This window comes from Lagenorhynchus albirostris, chromosome 11 (genome assembly GCF_949774975.1).
Source record: "Lagenorhynchus albirostris chromosome 11, mLagAlb1.1, whole genome shotgun sequence".
Lineage (NCBI taxonomy): Eukaryota > Metazoa > Chordata > Mammalia > Artiodactyla > Delphinidae > Lagenorhynchus > Lagenorhynchus albirostris.
In genome coordinates this window covers 60,002,080-60,016,664 of record NC_083105.1, presented here as the reverse complement: position 1 = coordinate 60,016,664, position 14,585 = coordinate 60,002,080, and the positions used below count along the sequence as shown (strand labels likewise).

The 14,585-nt window shown below is 53.7% G+C and overlaps 1 protein-coding gene across 6 annotated transcripts; it reads left to right on the top strand.

The window, feature by feature from the left end:
- Nucleotides 1–774: 774 nt before the first annotated feature.
- On the top strand, nt 775–14,393 carry HOXC6 (homeobox C6). Of its 6 annotated transcripts, XM_060166015.1 has the most exons (4): nt 3,112–3,342; nt 6,155–6,228; nt 12,162–12,507; nt 13,229–14,393. In XM_060166015.1, the coding sequence occupies exons 3-4, from the start codon at nt 12,354–12,356 to the stop codon at nt 13,534–13,536; spliced, it is 462 nt and encodes a 153-aa protein (XP_060021998.1). In that variant the 5' UTR covers nt 3,112–3,342; nt 6,155–6,228; nt 12,162–12,353; the 3' UTR covers nt 13,537–14,393. The 6 variants fall into 6 exon arrangements, with proteins under 6 accessions (XP_060021999.1, XP_060021997.1, XP_060021995.1 ...); XM_060166016.1 differs by lacking the exons at nt 3,112–3,342; nt 6,155–6,228 and adding an exon at nt 775–1,254 and having other exon boundaries at nt 12,282–12,507; XM_060166014.1 differs by lacking the exons at nt 3,112–3,342; nt 6,155–6,228 and adding an exon at nt 776–1,254.
- The last annotated feature ends 192 nt before the right edge of the window (nt 14,394–14,585 follow it).

The following is a 14,585-nucleotide window of genomic DNA, read 5'->3' as shown; positions in this document are numbered from 1 at the left end:
TGCCCCCGCTTCCCATCCCTCCTGCTGCCTCCGCAGGACTGCCCAGGACCGGTCTCAACCCTCTCTGCTCTTCAGACCGTGGCCAGGTCAGGCTTGGGTATGAGGCCTCCAGCCGCCTGCCCCTCCCGTTCCCATCTGGGGTGGAGTGGGGGGGGGCTTCCCGGACGCCCCATTGGGAAGGATGTTGTTCTCTTCCTAGAAAAAACAGGGGTGGGGAGGGAGCAGGGGTAGGGAGTGAATCCCTTCTCAGTCCCTTCACGCCGCCGCCGGCACTGCCCCAATGCCACAAACCTTTGCAAAGCTTTGGTTCTGCCAGAGCCAGCCTTAATACCCCATTTATTAAGGAAAATATGTAAAATTCGGTATGGCAAAGGGAGGCAGCCGACTCAGCGGCCAGAATCCTTCCTTCTCTCCTGTCAAGTTCCCCCCTTGCCCTTTCCGCGCTAGCCAGGAGCAGCCCGGCCCGTGGAGAGTGGACGGTGGGTGGGGGTGGGGTGGGGGTCTGAGGATGCTCCCTCTGAGAGAGAATTGGGTAAACATGGCGACCGTGGCGCCCATTTGCACACGCTACACAAATGCATCGCATTCCCGGTTGTTTGCAGAAAATTTACAGCTGAGTAATAAAAGTTTACGATCGACTCACAAGTTGGATTGGCCACAAGAAGTCATGTGGATTCCATCCATGAACGTGAACTTTTTATTGTGGTTTGTCCGTTCGGAGCGCTCCGCAGAACAGTCCTCCCTGTAAGAGCCTAACCATTGCCAGGGAAACCTGCGCTGGGCGCTCCCTTCATTACCAGTATTTTTTTTTAATTAATCTGATTAATAATTATTTTCTCCCCTCATTTAATTTCTTTCCTCCCAGATGGAGTTGCTGGAAGCTGGAAGCACCTGGGGAGGGGGGTGGGGGGAGAGGCAGGAGTAGAGGACACCCCTCTCTCCCTTCCCGACCCTCTAGCCCCCCAAGGGGCAGGAGGAATGCGGGAGCAGTTGAGATAGGGAGCTGCAGCTGCCTCCGCCCCTCCCCTCTCCCAGGCTCTCACTCCTGCCTCCTTCTCGCAACTCTGCTTCAAATTTATTTGGCTTTTTGATTATTGGGACTACTCTTTTATTTTTAAATTTATATAAAGTATATATATGTATGTGGAGCTGAAGCAGTCTCGGCAGCGGCACAGAATGAGGGAAGACGAGAAAGAGAGAGTGGGAGAGAGGCAGAGAGAGAGAGAGGGAGAGGGAGAGTGACAGCAGCGCCCGGTAAGTGTTTCCTTATTGGTTCAAATATGTAACTAATGGTCCGTAACTGGGTGGCGGTTTCAAGATAAGGACAGCAGCGGCTTGTCTTGGTTAGAGAGGAGAGGGGGCTGGCGAGAGGGTTAGAGGGTGGGCGCGTGGGCAATTATGGGGGGGGAAGGGGAGGGAGGGGAAGAAATTGGGTTAAATTGGAATATGGTAGTGGGGGAAGTGTATTGTCCTTATGTCACTGTACGCTGAAATTGGGGGTCGGGGGGCACAGGACTGCACCGGTGGGGCTCAAGGCCTGGGTCTAGTGCGCGGACCATGTCCCTACGTTTTATAGATCTGCGGCCTCTTGGCTAATGGGACTGGGACAGAGGGGGCCCGGAGCTCAAACTTCAGGGCAGGAGAGAGAACCTGTAGGCTGTAACCATTGCTCCCTGAGCAGAGTTTGCCCCCCCAACCCCCAAACAAACTTTCCAGCGCCCCCTCCCTGCTCCGCAGCCTCCTCCCTGTCTCCGGGAGAGCGCGACCGCTAGAGCTCACACATGCGCAGTGCGGGCCCAGGGCCGGGCAGATGAGCAGGAAGAGAGCGCAGCTAGGCGGGCGGCTGGGCCTGTTAATTGGCAATTAGGGGGGAGGCTGGTGGCTGGTGCGCGTCGGCGGAGGGGAGAGCGTCTGCCCACCCCTGCACCCACCCCTGCTCCCACCCCCACTCGAACGGATGGAAAGATGGGAGGTGCTCTGCACTGCGGGTGGACGGGTGGGGGTGGGGCTGGGGGACTCGGTACTCGGTACTCAAAAGCCATCTTGTGCTTGGAGAAAGGGGGCCAATCTGCCTTCTCTCCCCGCGGCCCGGAGTCCCCCACCCCCAGCCGCCGCCACCCCACCCAGGATATCCACTGGGCTGCTTCATCCGCGTCGCCTGGCTGCTCTGGGCTGGAATCTGCCCTGTCTGGGGCGTAGGTGGGAATTGGGGAGGCCCAAGGATGGGTGGGCACAGGACCAGGCCTCGCTGGCGGGGCCTCCTGGGTGAGCGGAGACAGTGCGGACTCAAGGCACGGCTGGCTCATGGGATAGGGACGTCAGAATTGGGCGGCCTGGAGGGTCCCGGGCGCTCGGGAGCTTCTTAATAATTGGTGCTAATGGCGTGTTGTATAGTCCTAACCCAACACACATGGTTTCATAACACAGTGGCTTAATTTCTTCCAAATGTACGTAGCCCTGAATGTGTTGCAGCTTGATACATGACCCCGCCCTGCTCCCTGGCCTGGGTCCGAGGCGGCACCTATATGTGTGAGCTTCTGTTTATAAAGGGCGGTGATGCACACACAATCGCTTACACACCCAGGCAGACACACCCCAGAGCTGGGGGAGGGGGGTGCATATTCCTGGAGAGATCCGAGAGTCTGGGGGCCAGAGTCCCCTCCAGTCCGAGCCAAGAGCACCCACCCCCATCCTCTTCCAACCGCGCGACTGGGCTTCTCCGCCAAGCCCGAGTGGGGGAGGGGATCACTCCTCGATTTCCTGTTTAAACCCCGACCGGTCGCCTGGTGGGGGGGGAGGGGGTGGATAACCTGTTTTTATCAAATTCTTAAAAATATAATTCGACTGCATTCAAATCAACCCCCTTGGGCCCGAGTTGACGGTGAATCTTCCCTCCCCTACCCCCACAATCCCCTTCCCTTCCTCTCCTGCCCCCCCAAAATTCCCCTTTCGCAGCCGACATAAAGGCCTAGGAGGTATTCTCCCGGGGGAAGAAATGGCATTTTCTCTCCCCCTTCCACCCCCCACCCCCAGTAGGACTTGTGTGTGTCGGCAGAGGCGTCTGCCGAGGGGCTAATTTCGCGTTCCTTGTTTACGATCGAGAAAAGCGCTTTGGCTCTTCCCAAATGGGCCCAGCCCGCCGCCTGCTGCGGCGGCCGCGCGCTCTCCCGCCGCTCGGCGCGGCCCAGGGGCTGACGCCCCGGAGAGCCAGGCTGCGGCCGCCGAGGCCCCGAGTCCGTGCGACCTGCAAAAGGCAAGGGGAGTACAGTGGGCCAGTGGAGGGGCCCCGGAAGCCTGAAAATGGGAGCCTTTCTCCTGGCGTACTGTGGGAACCGCCGATCGGTGAGGCCTCTATTTCTCTTTCGCTGTATTTTGTCTGCCCCCACCCCTGCAGATGGCCGCACTGATTTGCTGGGGGACGCGGGGTGGGGGTGGGAATACGGACAAGTCTCCTTTGTTCACCCCTGAGGACAACAGTTTCTGGAGAAGGCCTCTCAGGCCAGTAGGGGTTCACCTGGAATACTAGAGGGCCCCCCTTCCTTTGGAGGGGTGGGCCTGGGCAAGGCTGGGGTATTCCCCTCGGCCTACAGGGATCTAACCGAACGTGGCTGGTGAGACTTCAGCGTGCTAGGGTTCGTGGTTGTCGGGTTAACAGCACCGTCCTGAAATGTCCTTATATAATATTTTTATCAGTTGATTTTCTGTCCCTTCCTGGCTAGGGTCCCGCAGGCCCTCACTCCCTTCACCCCTAGACTCCTCCTCAGGACACAGAGAGATGCAGAGACAGCATAGCAACAGTGACTGGCCCTGGTTTTCTGTGTTCTAGTCTGGCCAGGGAAAAAACCCAGCCCCAGATGCCAGCCCCTTCCTTCCCTCCTTACTTTCGATTTTCTTTCCCTTCTCTCTTTCCCTCGATGGTGCTCAAACTGAAACACAAGAGGGGCCACCCTTGGCAGCCCTCAGCCTCCTTGCAGGCCAGATTCCCTGTAGACAAGGTCCTTAGAGAGGGAGAGCACTGCTGTGATTGTCTAATAATAGCCTAGGCAGCTGAGAATAGCATCAGGCTCAAGGACTCTGCACACCCAGAACTAAGGCTGGACAGAAGCCCTGAGTCTGTGGGTCAGGGTCTGGTGACGCTCCCTGGAGCCCAGGGCCCCCAGCAGTCTCCTCTGAGCCCACTCTTTTGGGCACTTCAGGCCTGCCCCTTACGGGGCTTTGTCAGTCCTGCCACGGGCTATATTTCATGCACCAGCTCCTAGCTAAGGAGAAATGGGCAAAGCAAACCCTTTCTCTCCCTGGTCTGACAGTTGTGATCCCCACGAAGAATGAGACCTTGTTTGGAGAAGGCGGCCTTGTTGGGTTGGCTGTTGTGTTCCGAAACCAGACTTGGTAGCTTTATACATTTATTAGATAGAGGCTGAAATGTACAGGCGCAGACTTACGCATGAATATGTACAGACTCATACTTCCTCAATGGTTAATCGTATATAGCCATACCTGTATTCACTCAAACACCGTTTTATGTGCCTGCGAAATTTTGTTAGCCCTCACTAGATGGGCATGGGCTCAAGGAGGCACTGGGTGCCCTCTGTGCGTGCTCTGCTGAAAATGTGTTCGTGCTGGAATCGGAGTATGTGGGTGTCAGTAACCAAGGGATGCCGCAAAGGCTTTCTCAGACCTTATTGCCTTCGCTGTCCAAGTAGCTGAGCTGGGGAAAGACTGACTCCCTTCTGCTTTCTCTCCACACCTCCCTGCAATCTTCCCCAGCTCAGGACTGTTTTAGCAGGGGAACCCGGTTGTGTTGAAAGTGAGTTCGGTGGGAAACTTTCATGGGTGAGGTAGGCCTGTGAGCAGTTCTGAGCAGTCGCTGGGCCCTGGTGCTTGAAGCCTTGCTGAGGTGGCAGAGGGGATTGGAGTGCTTAATAAGGTGGCCTCTGGGCGGTGGTCTGGGGCGGCTGCCAGCTAGGGTGCCTGGAGAGGCCGCGGGGAAAGCCAGCCAGACGGGTAGGGGTGTGGTGAGCATCTCTCCCCCGCCCCTGCTCGCCCTGGCCGCTCACGGGGCCCCAGCTTTGCCTGTGTCATCTGTGGGGCAGATTAGGGGCTCTCTAAGTTCCCCAAATACCCAGATCTGGTTACCGGTGGGACTTTATTTTAATCCTCTCTGCTACCTAAACCGGGGAGATGGCTGATGGGGCAGAAGAAGCTGGGTCTGACCGCCTGCAGGCTTAAAGCACTGAGTGTGGGCCAGGGCTGGGAATTAACCAGCTTTCTTTCTCTCTTCTGGGCCCAGGGAAAGACAGAGTGGGGTGGGGGGAGTATAAATGTCCATTAAAATGCCCAGGAAAGAAAGTAAGGACGGGAGATCACTTCCAACTCCCTAGGTGATCAGGTTTCTCCCCAGAATCTCCTGTCCAGACTTACTGCGGGTCCAGAGGCGTGCAGCTCTCTCCCACCTTCTCTCCACCGGCACCAAGGGCGGCCTTGAGCTTTTAGGCCTGGCGGCCCCCGGGTGCCAGGGTGACATTACCCCCAAAGTGTGCTCCTCGCCCGGCCTCTGCCAGGCGCCGCAGCCGCCCCTGTTTATTGTGTCTGTGAGCTGTTTACTTGTTTTGTCTGCTGCCACCCTGCGTCAGAAACCCGCCAAACCAGCAAACTCACCCGGAGAACAAAGTACAGCGCTATCCCGAACTCCCTCCCCTTTGCGGCACCCCGCTCCCGCCATTACCACCTCCCTCACTCTCCCTTTCCGAGGGGAGGAAGCAGAAATCATCCTAAAATAGGGCAGCTGTTTATAGGGTGGGGGGAATTATGGGGACACCATAAACCTCCGGGTGTCCCGGTGGTGGAGAGACAGAACAGCCTCCAGCTTTTCTTCCTTCCCCCTGGCAACTGCTTGGTTGAGGGGGCCACACTCATGGAGAAAGCTGAGTCCCCCTCACCTCACTCCTTTCTGCAGGAGTTTTCCCTGAGACATAGGTTGTTGGGTTTTTAAACCAGGGTAACGTTGGTGGATTCATAAAGCTAGATAAAGCATGTCGCTCTCCCCTCACCCTCCCTTCTCCTCAGCCCCCCAAAATAGCAGTGAATTTAAGCAAATCCTACAAAATTAAATTGCCCCTTCACTAAAGATCCTATAAATCTCCAATCCCACCAGGTGTAGAGTCGGAGAGGCCGCTGTTCGCCTCTAATTTTGCTCCTGGCTATCAAATCTGAAAGAGTATCACTGAAGTAAGTAATATTCTAGTTTCTGAAGTCAATCTCCCCCCTCCCCATCTCTCTCCCTCTTTGCGCCAGCGCCGATTAAATGGTTCTTTTAGGTCTGCAAACAATAAAGGATAAAATTATTTATAGGGAAATGAGGATGATGTTTCATTGTTGGCTTATTGTTCTAGAACATAATAACATTTTATTTTCAAGTGGGAAAACTTAGACCAGGGGAAGAAGGGGAAAGCGAGAGACAAAGTGAGGGGAGGCTGGGAACCACACACAGAACCTAGCCGTACATAACTTTTATGACATTTACAATTTCCTCATGACAACTCGCTGTGACGTCATAAATGCCTTGTTCTTGAACTTTACAATTTTCATAAACCTCCAAAAGGGGTCCAAACAGTGCTCGGCGTGGAGGGGTATAAGAGAAGCCAGGAAGTTGGGGATCCTTTGCCCTTATTCTGGGGGCCAAAAATATTGTGGATTTTCCTTTTCCCTCCTGGGCCAAGCACGGCTACTTGCTTTCCCTCCCTGAAATGTCACTCAGGGTCTGAGGTCCCTCCCCATTCCCGGTGGGGATGAGATACTATGTCCGAAGTCTCTCTGTATGCCCCCGCCTCAGCTGATGCTCAGCTGCTTGGGATAGAGGTGGGAGGCTTGGGGGCCAGGCGCCCAAAGCCAAAAATGATTTCTTCCAGAGGGAGCCGAAAGGGGCTCAGGGCTGAGTGTTATGGGACAGAGATGCTGAGGACATATTTTACTTTGGAACCTTCAGCCAGAGAAGTGAATTGAGAAGCCGAACAAATGCCGGTGTGGGAGTTTGTGTCTGCTAATGGTAGCAGCATTGAGTGGAGTGGTGATAAGGAAAGGTCAGGCAGAAATCTGGACAGAGAGAGGGAAAAGAGAAACTATGACGCGAGTTAGCGGCGTCCCTCCAGGTACCTTTCTCCTCTGTTTAATCGTAAATAAAGCAAAAGCAGCTTGGGCAGCCTCTCAACGGCTCAGCTCAAAAGCCCAGGCCTCTGAGGTGTTTGGGGCAGTTCTCAGGCACTTGACATGCCCCCATCTGGCCTTTTCCTCCTTCCCCCCTCCCTGCTGACCCCCAACTCCATTCAGCTAGCCAGCCTGGGCCTTGTCCCCAGAATATCAGCACCCCCAAATGGGATCCATTTCCGGGTTGGGTGTGTCAAATTTCACTTTTCTCCAAGTGTTTCCATGCCTGAACTTTGCAAGACGAAAGAGCATTCTTTTTTGCAATGCAGTGTGTGTATGGGGAGGTATGAGCTCAGACGATTTCCCCACTGGATCTTTGAGAAGCTGGGGGCTCCTTGCGTCAGCTCTGTTTTGGTCTCCCCAAGCAGACACAGTTCCCCGTGTTCAGGCTATCTGGCAGACTAGGAAACTCTCTCTGCAATCCTTTTACTCCGGATTCTGTGGAGATCAAAGGAGCTCGTACACAAAACACTAGGCATTTGGAGTAGGATTTATTTTCTTTAATTTTTAAATTAAAAAAAATCCAATCATAAGTCAGTCGGGCCAACTGAGCAGTCACTCTAGAACAGCAAAGCCTTAACCAAACAGTGCTATTGTGAGGTGAGCTGAACAATTTGAAACTCGGCTTTCTCGGCAAGAGGGATTTCAGCCTTCGCCCAGTGGCACAAAAGGGACCAGTGGGGCAACAGCTCCTCTCCCGCCCTGGAAGTCGAGGATTGAAGGGGTGGGTCGGCAGCTATAGTGGTTTCCAGGCAGACAGGCGCTCAGGCCGAGTGCTGAGTCCTGCGGCTCCAGTGCCCACGTCCCTGAGCAGCCTCCAGAGGCGCCGAGCTGTAGTTGGTGGCGCCGGCAGCCAGGAATGGAGTGTGTGTATCTGTGTGCGAGGCTGGGTGAGTCACAGACATCGGTGCAGAGTTGGGGGATCTGGGGAGAGAGAGAAGACTGGCAGAATACGAACTAAGCAGGACCTCTGGAGAAGATTGTCCCCAAATAAAAATTCCAGATCTCATCCCTCTCACTTCAGATACCCTTACCCAAGAAATTAATATATTTCCCAGAGCAGAGTGGAAAGCAAAGGCGGGCAAGATAAGGCCTGCCCATGAACCCCTCCAGGGCCAGCGTCCAGTCCCAGCCACCCTCTCCCCAGTTCAGAGCTACACAGGCCCGCAGCCCCCAGCCTGGAGCGGGGTAGGGCTGGAGTAGGAGCCCTGTACTTGCCCTGGGAAACCCTCAAGTGCCCAGCCTTCAATGCAACTCTGGGGACTCCAGACCAATGACTGCCCCCCACTCAGGCCCAGGGCACCTACTGTAAGTTCTCTCCTATAACTAGCACTCATGAAAAGCATGTGTTTTGGATGGGGGGGGTGGCTGAAACAGGGAGCGGGCAACTTTCCGCCTTTATTCCTTTTCTGTGTTTTTGGAATTCTGTTTTTGAATCCACTAATTCCAACTCTGAAAGCGAACCGCTCTTTCTGCCAAACCCCCTCCGATGCCTGATTCCGGAGGCCGAAGGGGGCAGACCAAGTCGGAGACCTATGGGCCTGATGGGGGGTGTTCTCTGATTTCTCTAGGCTTGTTTTATAGAAACAAAGAACAAGTTCTCGCCCCTCCTTCCCAGGACTTGTGCGTATTTACAGAGCTCAACTGCAGTTTTAATAAAACATCTGTTCTTGCTTCTGCTGATGAGTTTCCATAATTGTTTTCAGACAAATTTAACAGGAAAATATAAATATATTTAGAAAAACCCAAGTCCCAGCTTTCCCCCCATAGACAGTTGTTCTTTCGCCAAAAAATTAAAATTATCATGAAATGAAAAAAGGAAAATATAATCCAATGGAGGGAAGACCCGGCTCATCTGACCTGCTCTCCCCCCTTGGAGCGAATCCTTCCAGCAAATTTCAGCTGCATAATTAAAGATCCAACTGAAAGAAAAAGGCTTCATTCCTCAGGAATGAAAGGTGATGGGGGAAGAGTGTGTTGGAAATTAATTTTGCCGAAAGTCTTTAAGCAGTAGGGGATCTTATTTGTATTTCTGCTTCCCCTTCTCCCCCCCCCCCCCGTCCAGCATTTCTGCCTCTTTCCCCCAGCAGCTGGTTCCTGTTCATTATAAATCGGTGAGACCTTTCAGTCTCTGCCCTCTGTTTAGGGACGTAATAAAACACTTAACTTTCCAGGGCTGAGACTTACATTCTGTTTCTCAGGTCGCCCACTCCCGCGCCCACCGCTTTTAGGCCCTAAAGGAGACTCTCCCCAACTTTGGGGCCCCTTTCCCCTCCAGACTTTGTTTAGGAGGGGCTCAAGGAAACCCAGGCATCCTTGCTGGGGAGCTGCAGCACATTTCCCCAGAAGCCCCTTCTTTCTTTCAAGGTCCTTCCTTCCCCCACCCACCCATGAAAGAGATTTTAAAATACGTAGAAAATCAACACTCATTGAAAGCGAAACCTCATTAAGACATCCTATCTTCCATCATTCAATTTGTTGTACATTGCAACAATTTAATATCTTGAAGGAAATATCACTGACATGATTTATCCCTCTAGCAATCTCTCTCTGAAAAGGAGGTGGGGGTGGGGAGGGAATTTACTCTCTCTTCCGGCCTCTTTTACGTGTTACACTGCTACCCTTAGGGCAGAATTGAGGATGGGAACTCTGAGAGCGGCTACTTGTATCCAGGGGTGCACTGACTTGCTCCTTAGTTCAGCCCCCTCGGTCTTCCACCCCTTCCCTAGTTCTCTCTCCCTCTCCCTCTTGCCCTCCAGGGGGCCTGGAGCCCCAGCCAGCTGTTGGAAACCACTGCCCAGGCATGCCACGAATTCAATTCGAGGACAGCTGGATTCTAGAGCGAAAAGCAGCTCACGCTGGTGTCTGTTTGTGTACCTGCCATGGCACCCCAAAATGAGACAACTCATCTAAAAATTTCTTCCTTAATTTAAGAATCCTCCTCTACGCTTCACCTTCATCTCCTTGGGGAGAGGAAAGTATGGTCCAAGAGGGGGAACCTTAATAACTATAGGGGCCTTCCCCCTGCCCTTCTAAATACCAACACATTTCCCTCCTTTCTGAAGGACTGGGGCTGTATTTTTAAAAGCCAACACAAATTGTCTCGCAGGAAGACTCTTCCATCCCGTAACAAGGTTCATGTATTAACTAACATGTTGTCTCCATCAGCTCCTACACAGTCTGCTTTTGGGTTCGAAACTTTATTTTTCCCCCCTAGCGACACTCCAGGGAAACCTTAACGTTACAGCAGATGAATAAACGAGTTTTTTTCCCAGCGTAGTCCCGTTTATGGCTTTATTGCTACCCATTGATTACTCCGCTTTGTTACACAGAAGGAAAAGATCATAAAATCCGGAGACATCCGGGTTCTTGTTATAGCCAGTTTCCCCCACCACCACCAAAAAATGGTGAGGCGAAAATATGAGCTTCCACTGCTCCCCTCGCTTGCCCCACTGACCCCCTCTTTCTCAACTCAAAGCATTTTCAGCCTATGTTACGTTATCAACATAAGTTTGGATTAATCAGGGGGAAAAAAAAAAGAACATCTGCACACCTTCCGCTGTTTCTGTTTGCCCACTGCGGCTCCCTCAGAAGCCTCGGACACAGCCGCCTTTTCCTAACCTTCTCTTCCTTATTCTCAGCCCCCAGGTGGGAAGAAAATGGAGGTAGGGGGCTGCTGAGAGGCCCGGCCCCACTAGGTGTGGCCGGCCCTTGGGTGAGAGCACCCCGGGAAACCTTGGCTCAGGTCCAGGGGCACCTCCCTTGGCAGGACAGAGAGTCCGAGGGGGCAGGGGCTTCTGACCTGGGCAGGGGCTTTGAGCCTGCAAGACACTCAGTATCCATCAGAACCCCGCCGGCCTTCTCCTTCTGGCTGGATCCTATGTGAATTACCCCAACGGCCCTGGCTGGCTCTAAATCATAAATTCTCACCAACATAAACAGGAGTTGATGTGTCTAGAAAGACTCTCAGAGTTCTTTCTTCTTCCTTTTTTTCTCTCTCTCCCACCTTTTACTTTTTCTCTTCCTTTCCTATTTATTTTTAAAATAAATCTTCCCTTTTAGGCAAAAATGCTTTATGAGTTTCCCCCAAAAGGGGTCCTGAGGAGGAGGTAGACGGGGGGGGGGGCCTAGGAGGAAGAGGAAGCAGATGCATGGCTACTTTGCACACCTCAGCTCTGCCACTGCACCCTGATGTCTCACTCTTTCCCTCTTTAGACTTAGGGACTCCCCACATGCTCCCTCCACCCCAGACTCTTCTCCCTCTGAGCACCATGTTTTATGCAATTTCTTTCCACTTTTGATTTTTTTAAAAAAATTATTCGGAAAAGTATACTGGTTTAATGATGCAGACTCGCTCCATGGAGTATCAAACCAGGATTTCCTGTAGGATTTCTGGGGATCTCCCTGAGCTGGGAGGGAGTTCCTCCCATGGAGAAATCAAGATGTAATTTTAGAAGGGGGCAGATATAAAAGCTGAAATCAGATTGAAAATACAGGGATTTCTCCAGTCCTGGCTGTGGCTTCAGCACAGCAAAGTTAGCTGGAGCTGAGAGAGTTCCTGGGAGTGCAGCTCTCCTTTTCTGGGCCCCAAGGCCCTGCTCGGGGACATTCACCCTTCCTTCACCCTCAAATCAGTTCCCTTACGTATATATTTTTAAAAGAAATCCAAGTCTTACTTTCAAAGCACACACTTAGTCTCAACTAGGGAATCAACAGAAGCAGAAGCGATTTTTTTCCCCCTTCTTGACATCTGGCTTGCGATTGGCTGGGAGGGGGTCAGCTGACTTTGTCATTTTGTCTGTCCTGGATTGGAGCCGTCCCTATAACCATCTAGTTCCGAGTACAAACTGGAGACAGAAATAAATATTAAAGAAATCATAGCCCGACCAGGTAAAGGCAAAGGGATGAATTCCTACTTCACTAACCCTTCCTTATCCTGCCACCTCGCCGGGGGCCAGGACGTCCTCCCCAACGTCGCCCTCAATTCCACCGCCTATGATCCAGTGAGGCATTTCTCGACCTATGGAGCGGCCGTTGCCCAGAACCGGATCTACTCGACTCCCTTTTATTCGCCACAGGAGAATGTCGTGTTCAGTTCCAGCCGAGGGCCGTATGACTATGGATCTAATTCCTTTTACCAGGAGAAAGACATGCTCTCAAACTGCAGACAAAACACCTTAGGACATAACACACAGACCTCAATCGCTCAGGATTTTAGTTCTGAGCAGGGCAGGACTGCGCCCCAGGACCAGAAAGCCAGTATCCAGATTTACCCCTGGATGCAGCGAATGAATTCGCACAGTGGTGAGTTTTACAGCTCCGAGATATAAATTAAATAAACTGAACTGGCTTTATGACCGGCTTCCCTAGAAGAACGGGCGGAGAGAGTTTTTTATGGCCCCATAAAAACAATCACGCTCGTCTCCTCGCCGACGCCGAGACAGGGCCCCCTCTTCTGCCCCCTCTGCTCGCCTCCCGCTTGCTCGCAGGGGCCTGGCCCCCTCGGCCCCTGACGGATTGGAGGGCTCCAAGGCGAGCTGAGGGGGCAGGAACAGGGCAGGGGATGAGGGGAGGGGGTGGGGGAGCTCCCCAAAGTCGAGTCAGGCTGAGGAGAAGGGAGGGGGAGAGGAGGGGACAGAGAAGTGGGGAGAAGTTTCCAAGGAGCTAGGGCGCTTGGGGAGATGGGGGAACCCAGTCGTTCAGAAATGGGGCCCCATCCCCCATGTTTGGGATTTTTCAAAAATCAGCTTTTAGACTTGCAGCTTTCTGCCTGGTTCTGTCCCCCACCCTACCCCCACCTTTCTTTGGGACCCACCTACCAACCTGGCGGGGGGGGGACTGAATGAAGTTGGGATCCTGGCTGTAGTACCCCCAGTGGGGGTGGAGACAGGGCAGAGAGGAGAAGGCTGGAGGGGGCCCGTGAGTTGCTGGCCAAGTTGGGAGGGTCAGGGCTGTGCTAGGCTAAATCGTCTGCGGAGGATGCCTTGCTGATTGTTTTTAGTGTGTTTTGTGCCCGGATCTCTAGGGGTCGGCTATGGAGCGGACCGGAGGCGCGGTCGCCAGATCTACTCGCGGTACCAGACCCTGGAACTGGAGAAGGAATTTCACTTCAACCGCTACCTAACGCGGCGCCGGCGCATCGAGATCGCCAACGCGCTCTGCCTGACCGAGCGACAGATCAAAATCTGGTTCCAGAACCGCCGGATGAAGTGGAAAAAAGAGTCTAATCTCACGTCCACGCTCTCAGGGGGCGGCGGAGGGGCCGCGGTCGACAGCCTGGGCGGAAAAGAGGAAAAGCGGGAAGAGACAGAAGAGGAGAAGCAGAAAGAGTGACCAGGACTGTCCCTGCCACCCCTCTCTCTCCTGCTCCCTCGCTCCCCGCAACTCCCTCCTAATCACACACTCTGTATTTATCACTGGCACAATTGATGTTTGGACTTCCTGAGACAAAATTAGGGAGTCAAATATGGACCTGAAAAGTCAGCTCTGGACCCCCTCCCTCACCGCACAGACTCACAAGGCGCCTCCTCCTCTCCTGCTCCCTCGCTAGCTCGTTCTCGGCTCGTCTGCAGGCCCCTTCCCTCGCCCAGGCCTTGGGGCTCGTGCCTGAACCTCGCTTCAGACTCCACAGATCTCCCTCCAAACGAGGACTTGGCCTCCCACCCTCTCGGCGCCCCCCAACCCCGCCCCCGCGCAGAGAGCCGGCTCCTGGGCCCGGGGGCCTCCGCTCCCAGGCCTCAGGGCCCGGCGTGGCAGCCGGGGAGGGCGGGAGGCCCAAGTAGGGCGCGTGGTGATCCCACAGCAACCCCCAGGGCCTGCCCGCAGCCCCCGCCCGGCCCCTCTGCCCCAGCAAATGCCCAGCCCAGGCGAATTGTATTTAAAGAAGCCTGGGGATCATTATGGCATATTACAAACTGTGACCATTTCTGTGTGAATATTTTTAGCTGTATTTGTGGTCTCTGTATTTATATTTATGTTTAGCACCGTCCGTGTTCCAATCCCATCTTAAAAAGGAAAAAAAAAAGAGGGAAAAGTACAAAAAGAGAGAAAAAATAGTGAATGACGTTTGTTTAGCCGGTAGGAGAAAAATAATAAATTTTAAAAATCCCGTCGTGTTACCCTCCTGTATAAATCCGACCTCTGGATCCGTTCTCGAATATTTAATAAAACTGATATTATTTTTAAAAGTTTATATCGGGATTTCTGTTACTTCGCTCGCCCTCCGGCCTCGGGGTGAAACTTGGAGCAGGCTCCCTGCGCTCTCGCGTCCGCCCGCCGCCTGCGAGCCCCCGGCCCCCTGCACGCGCCTCGCCCGGCCCGGCGCCAGCCCTGCCTCCCGGTTCTCCCGGGGATCGCGCTGGTGGCTGGGAGGCCTCTCCGGG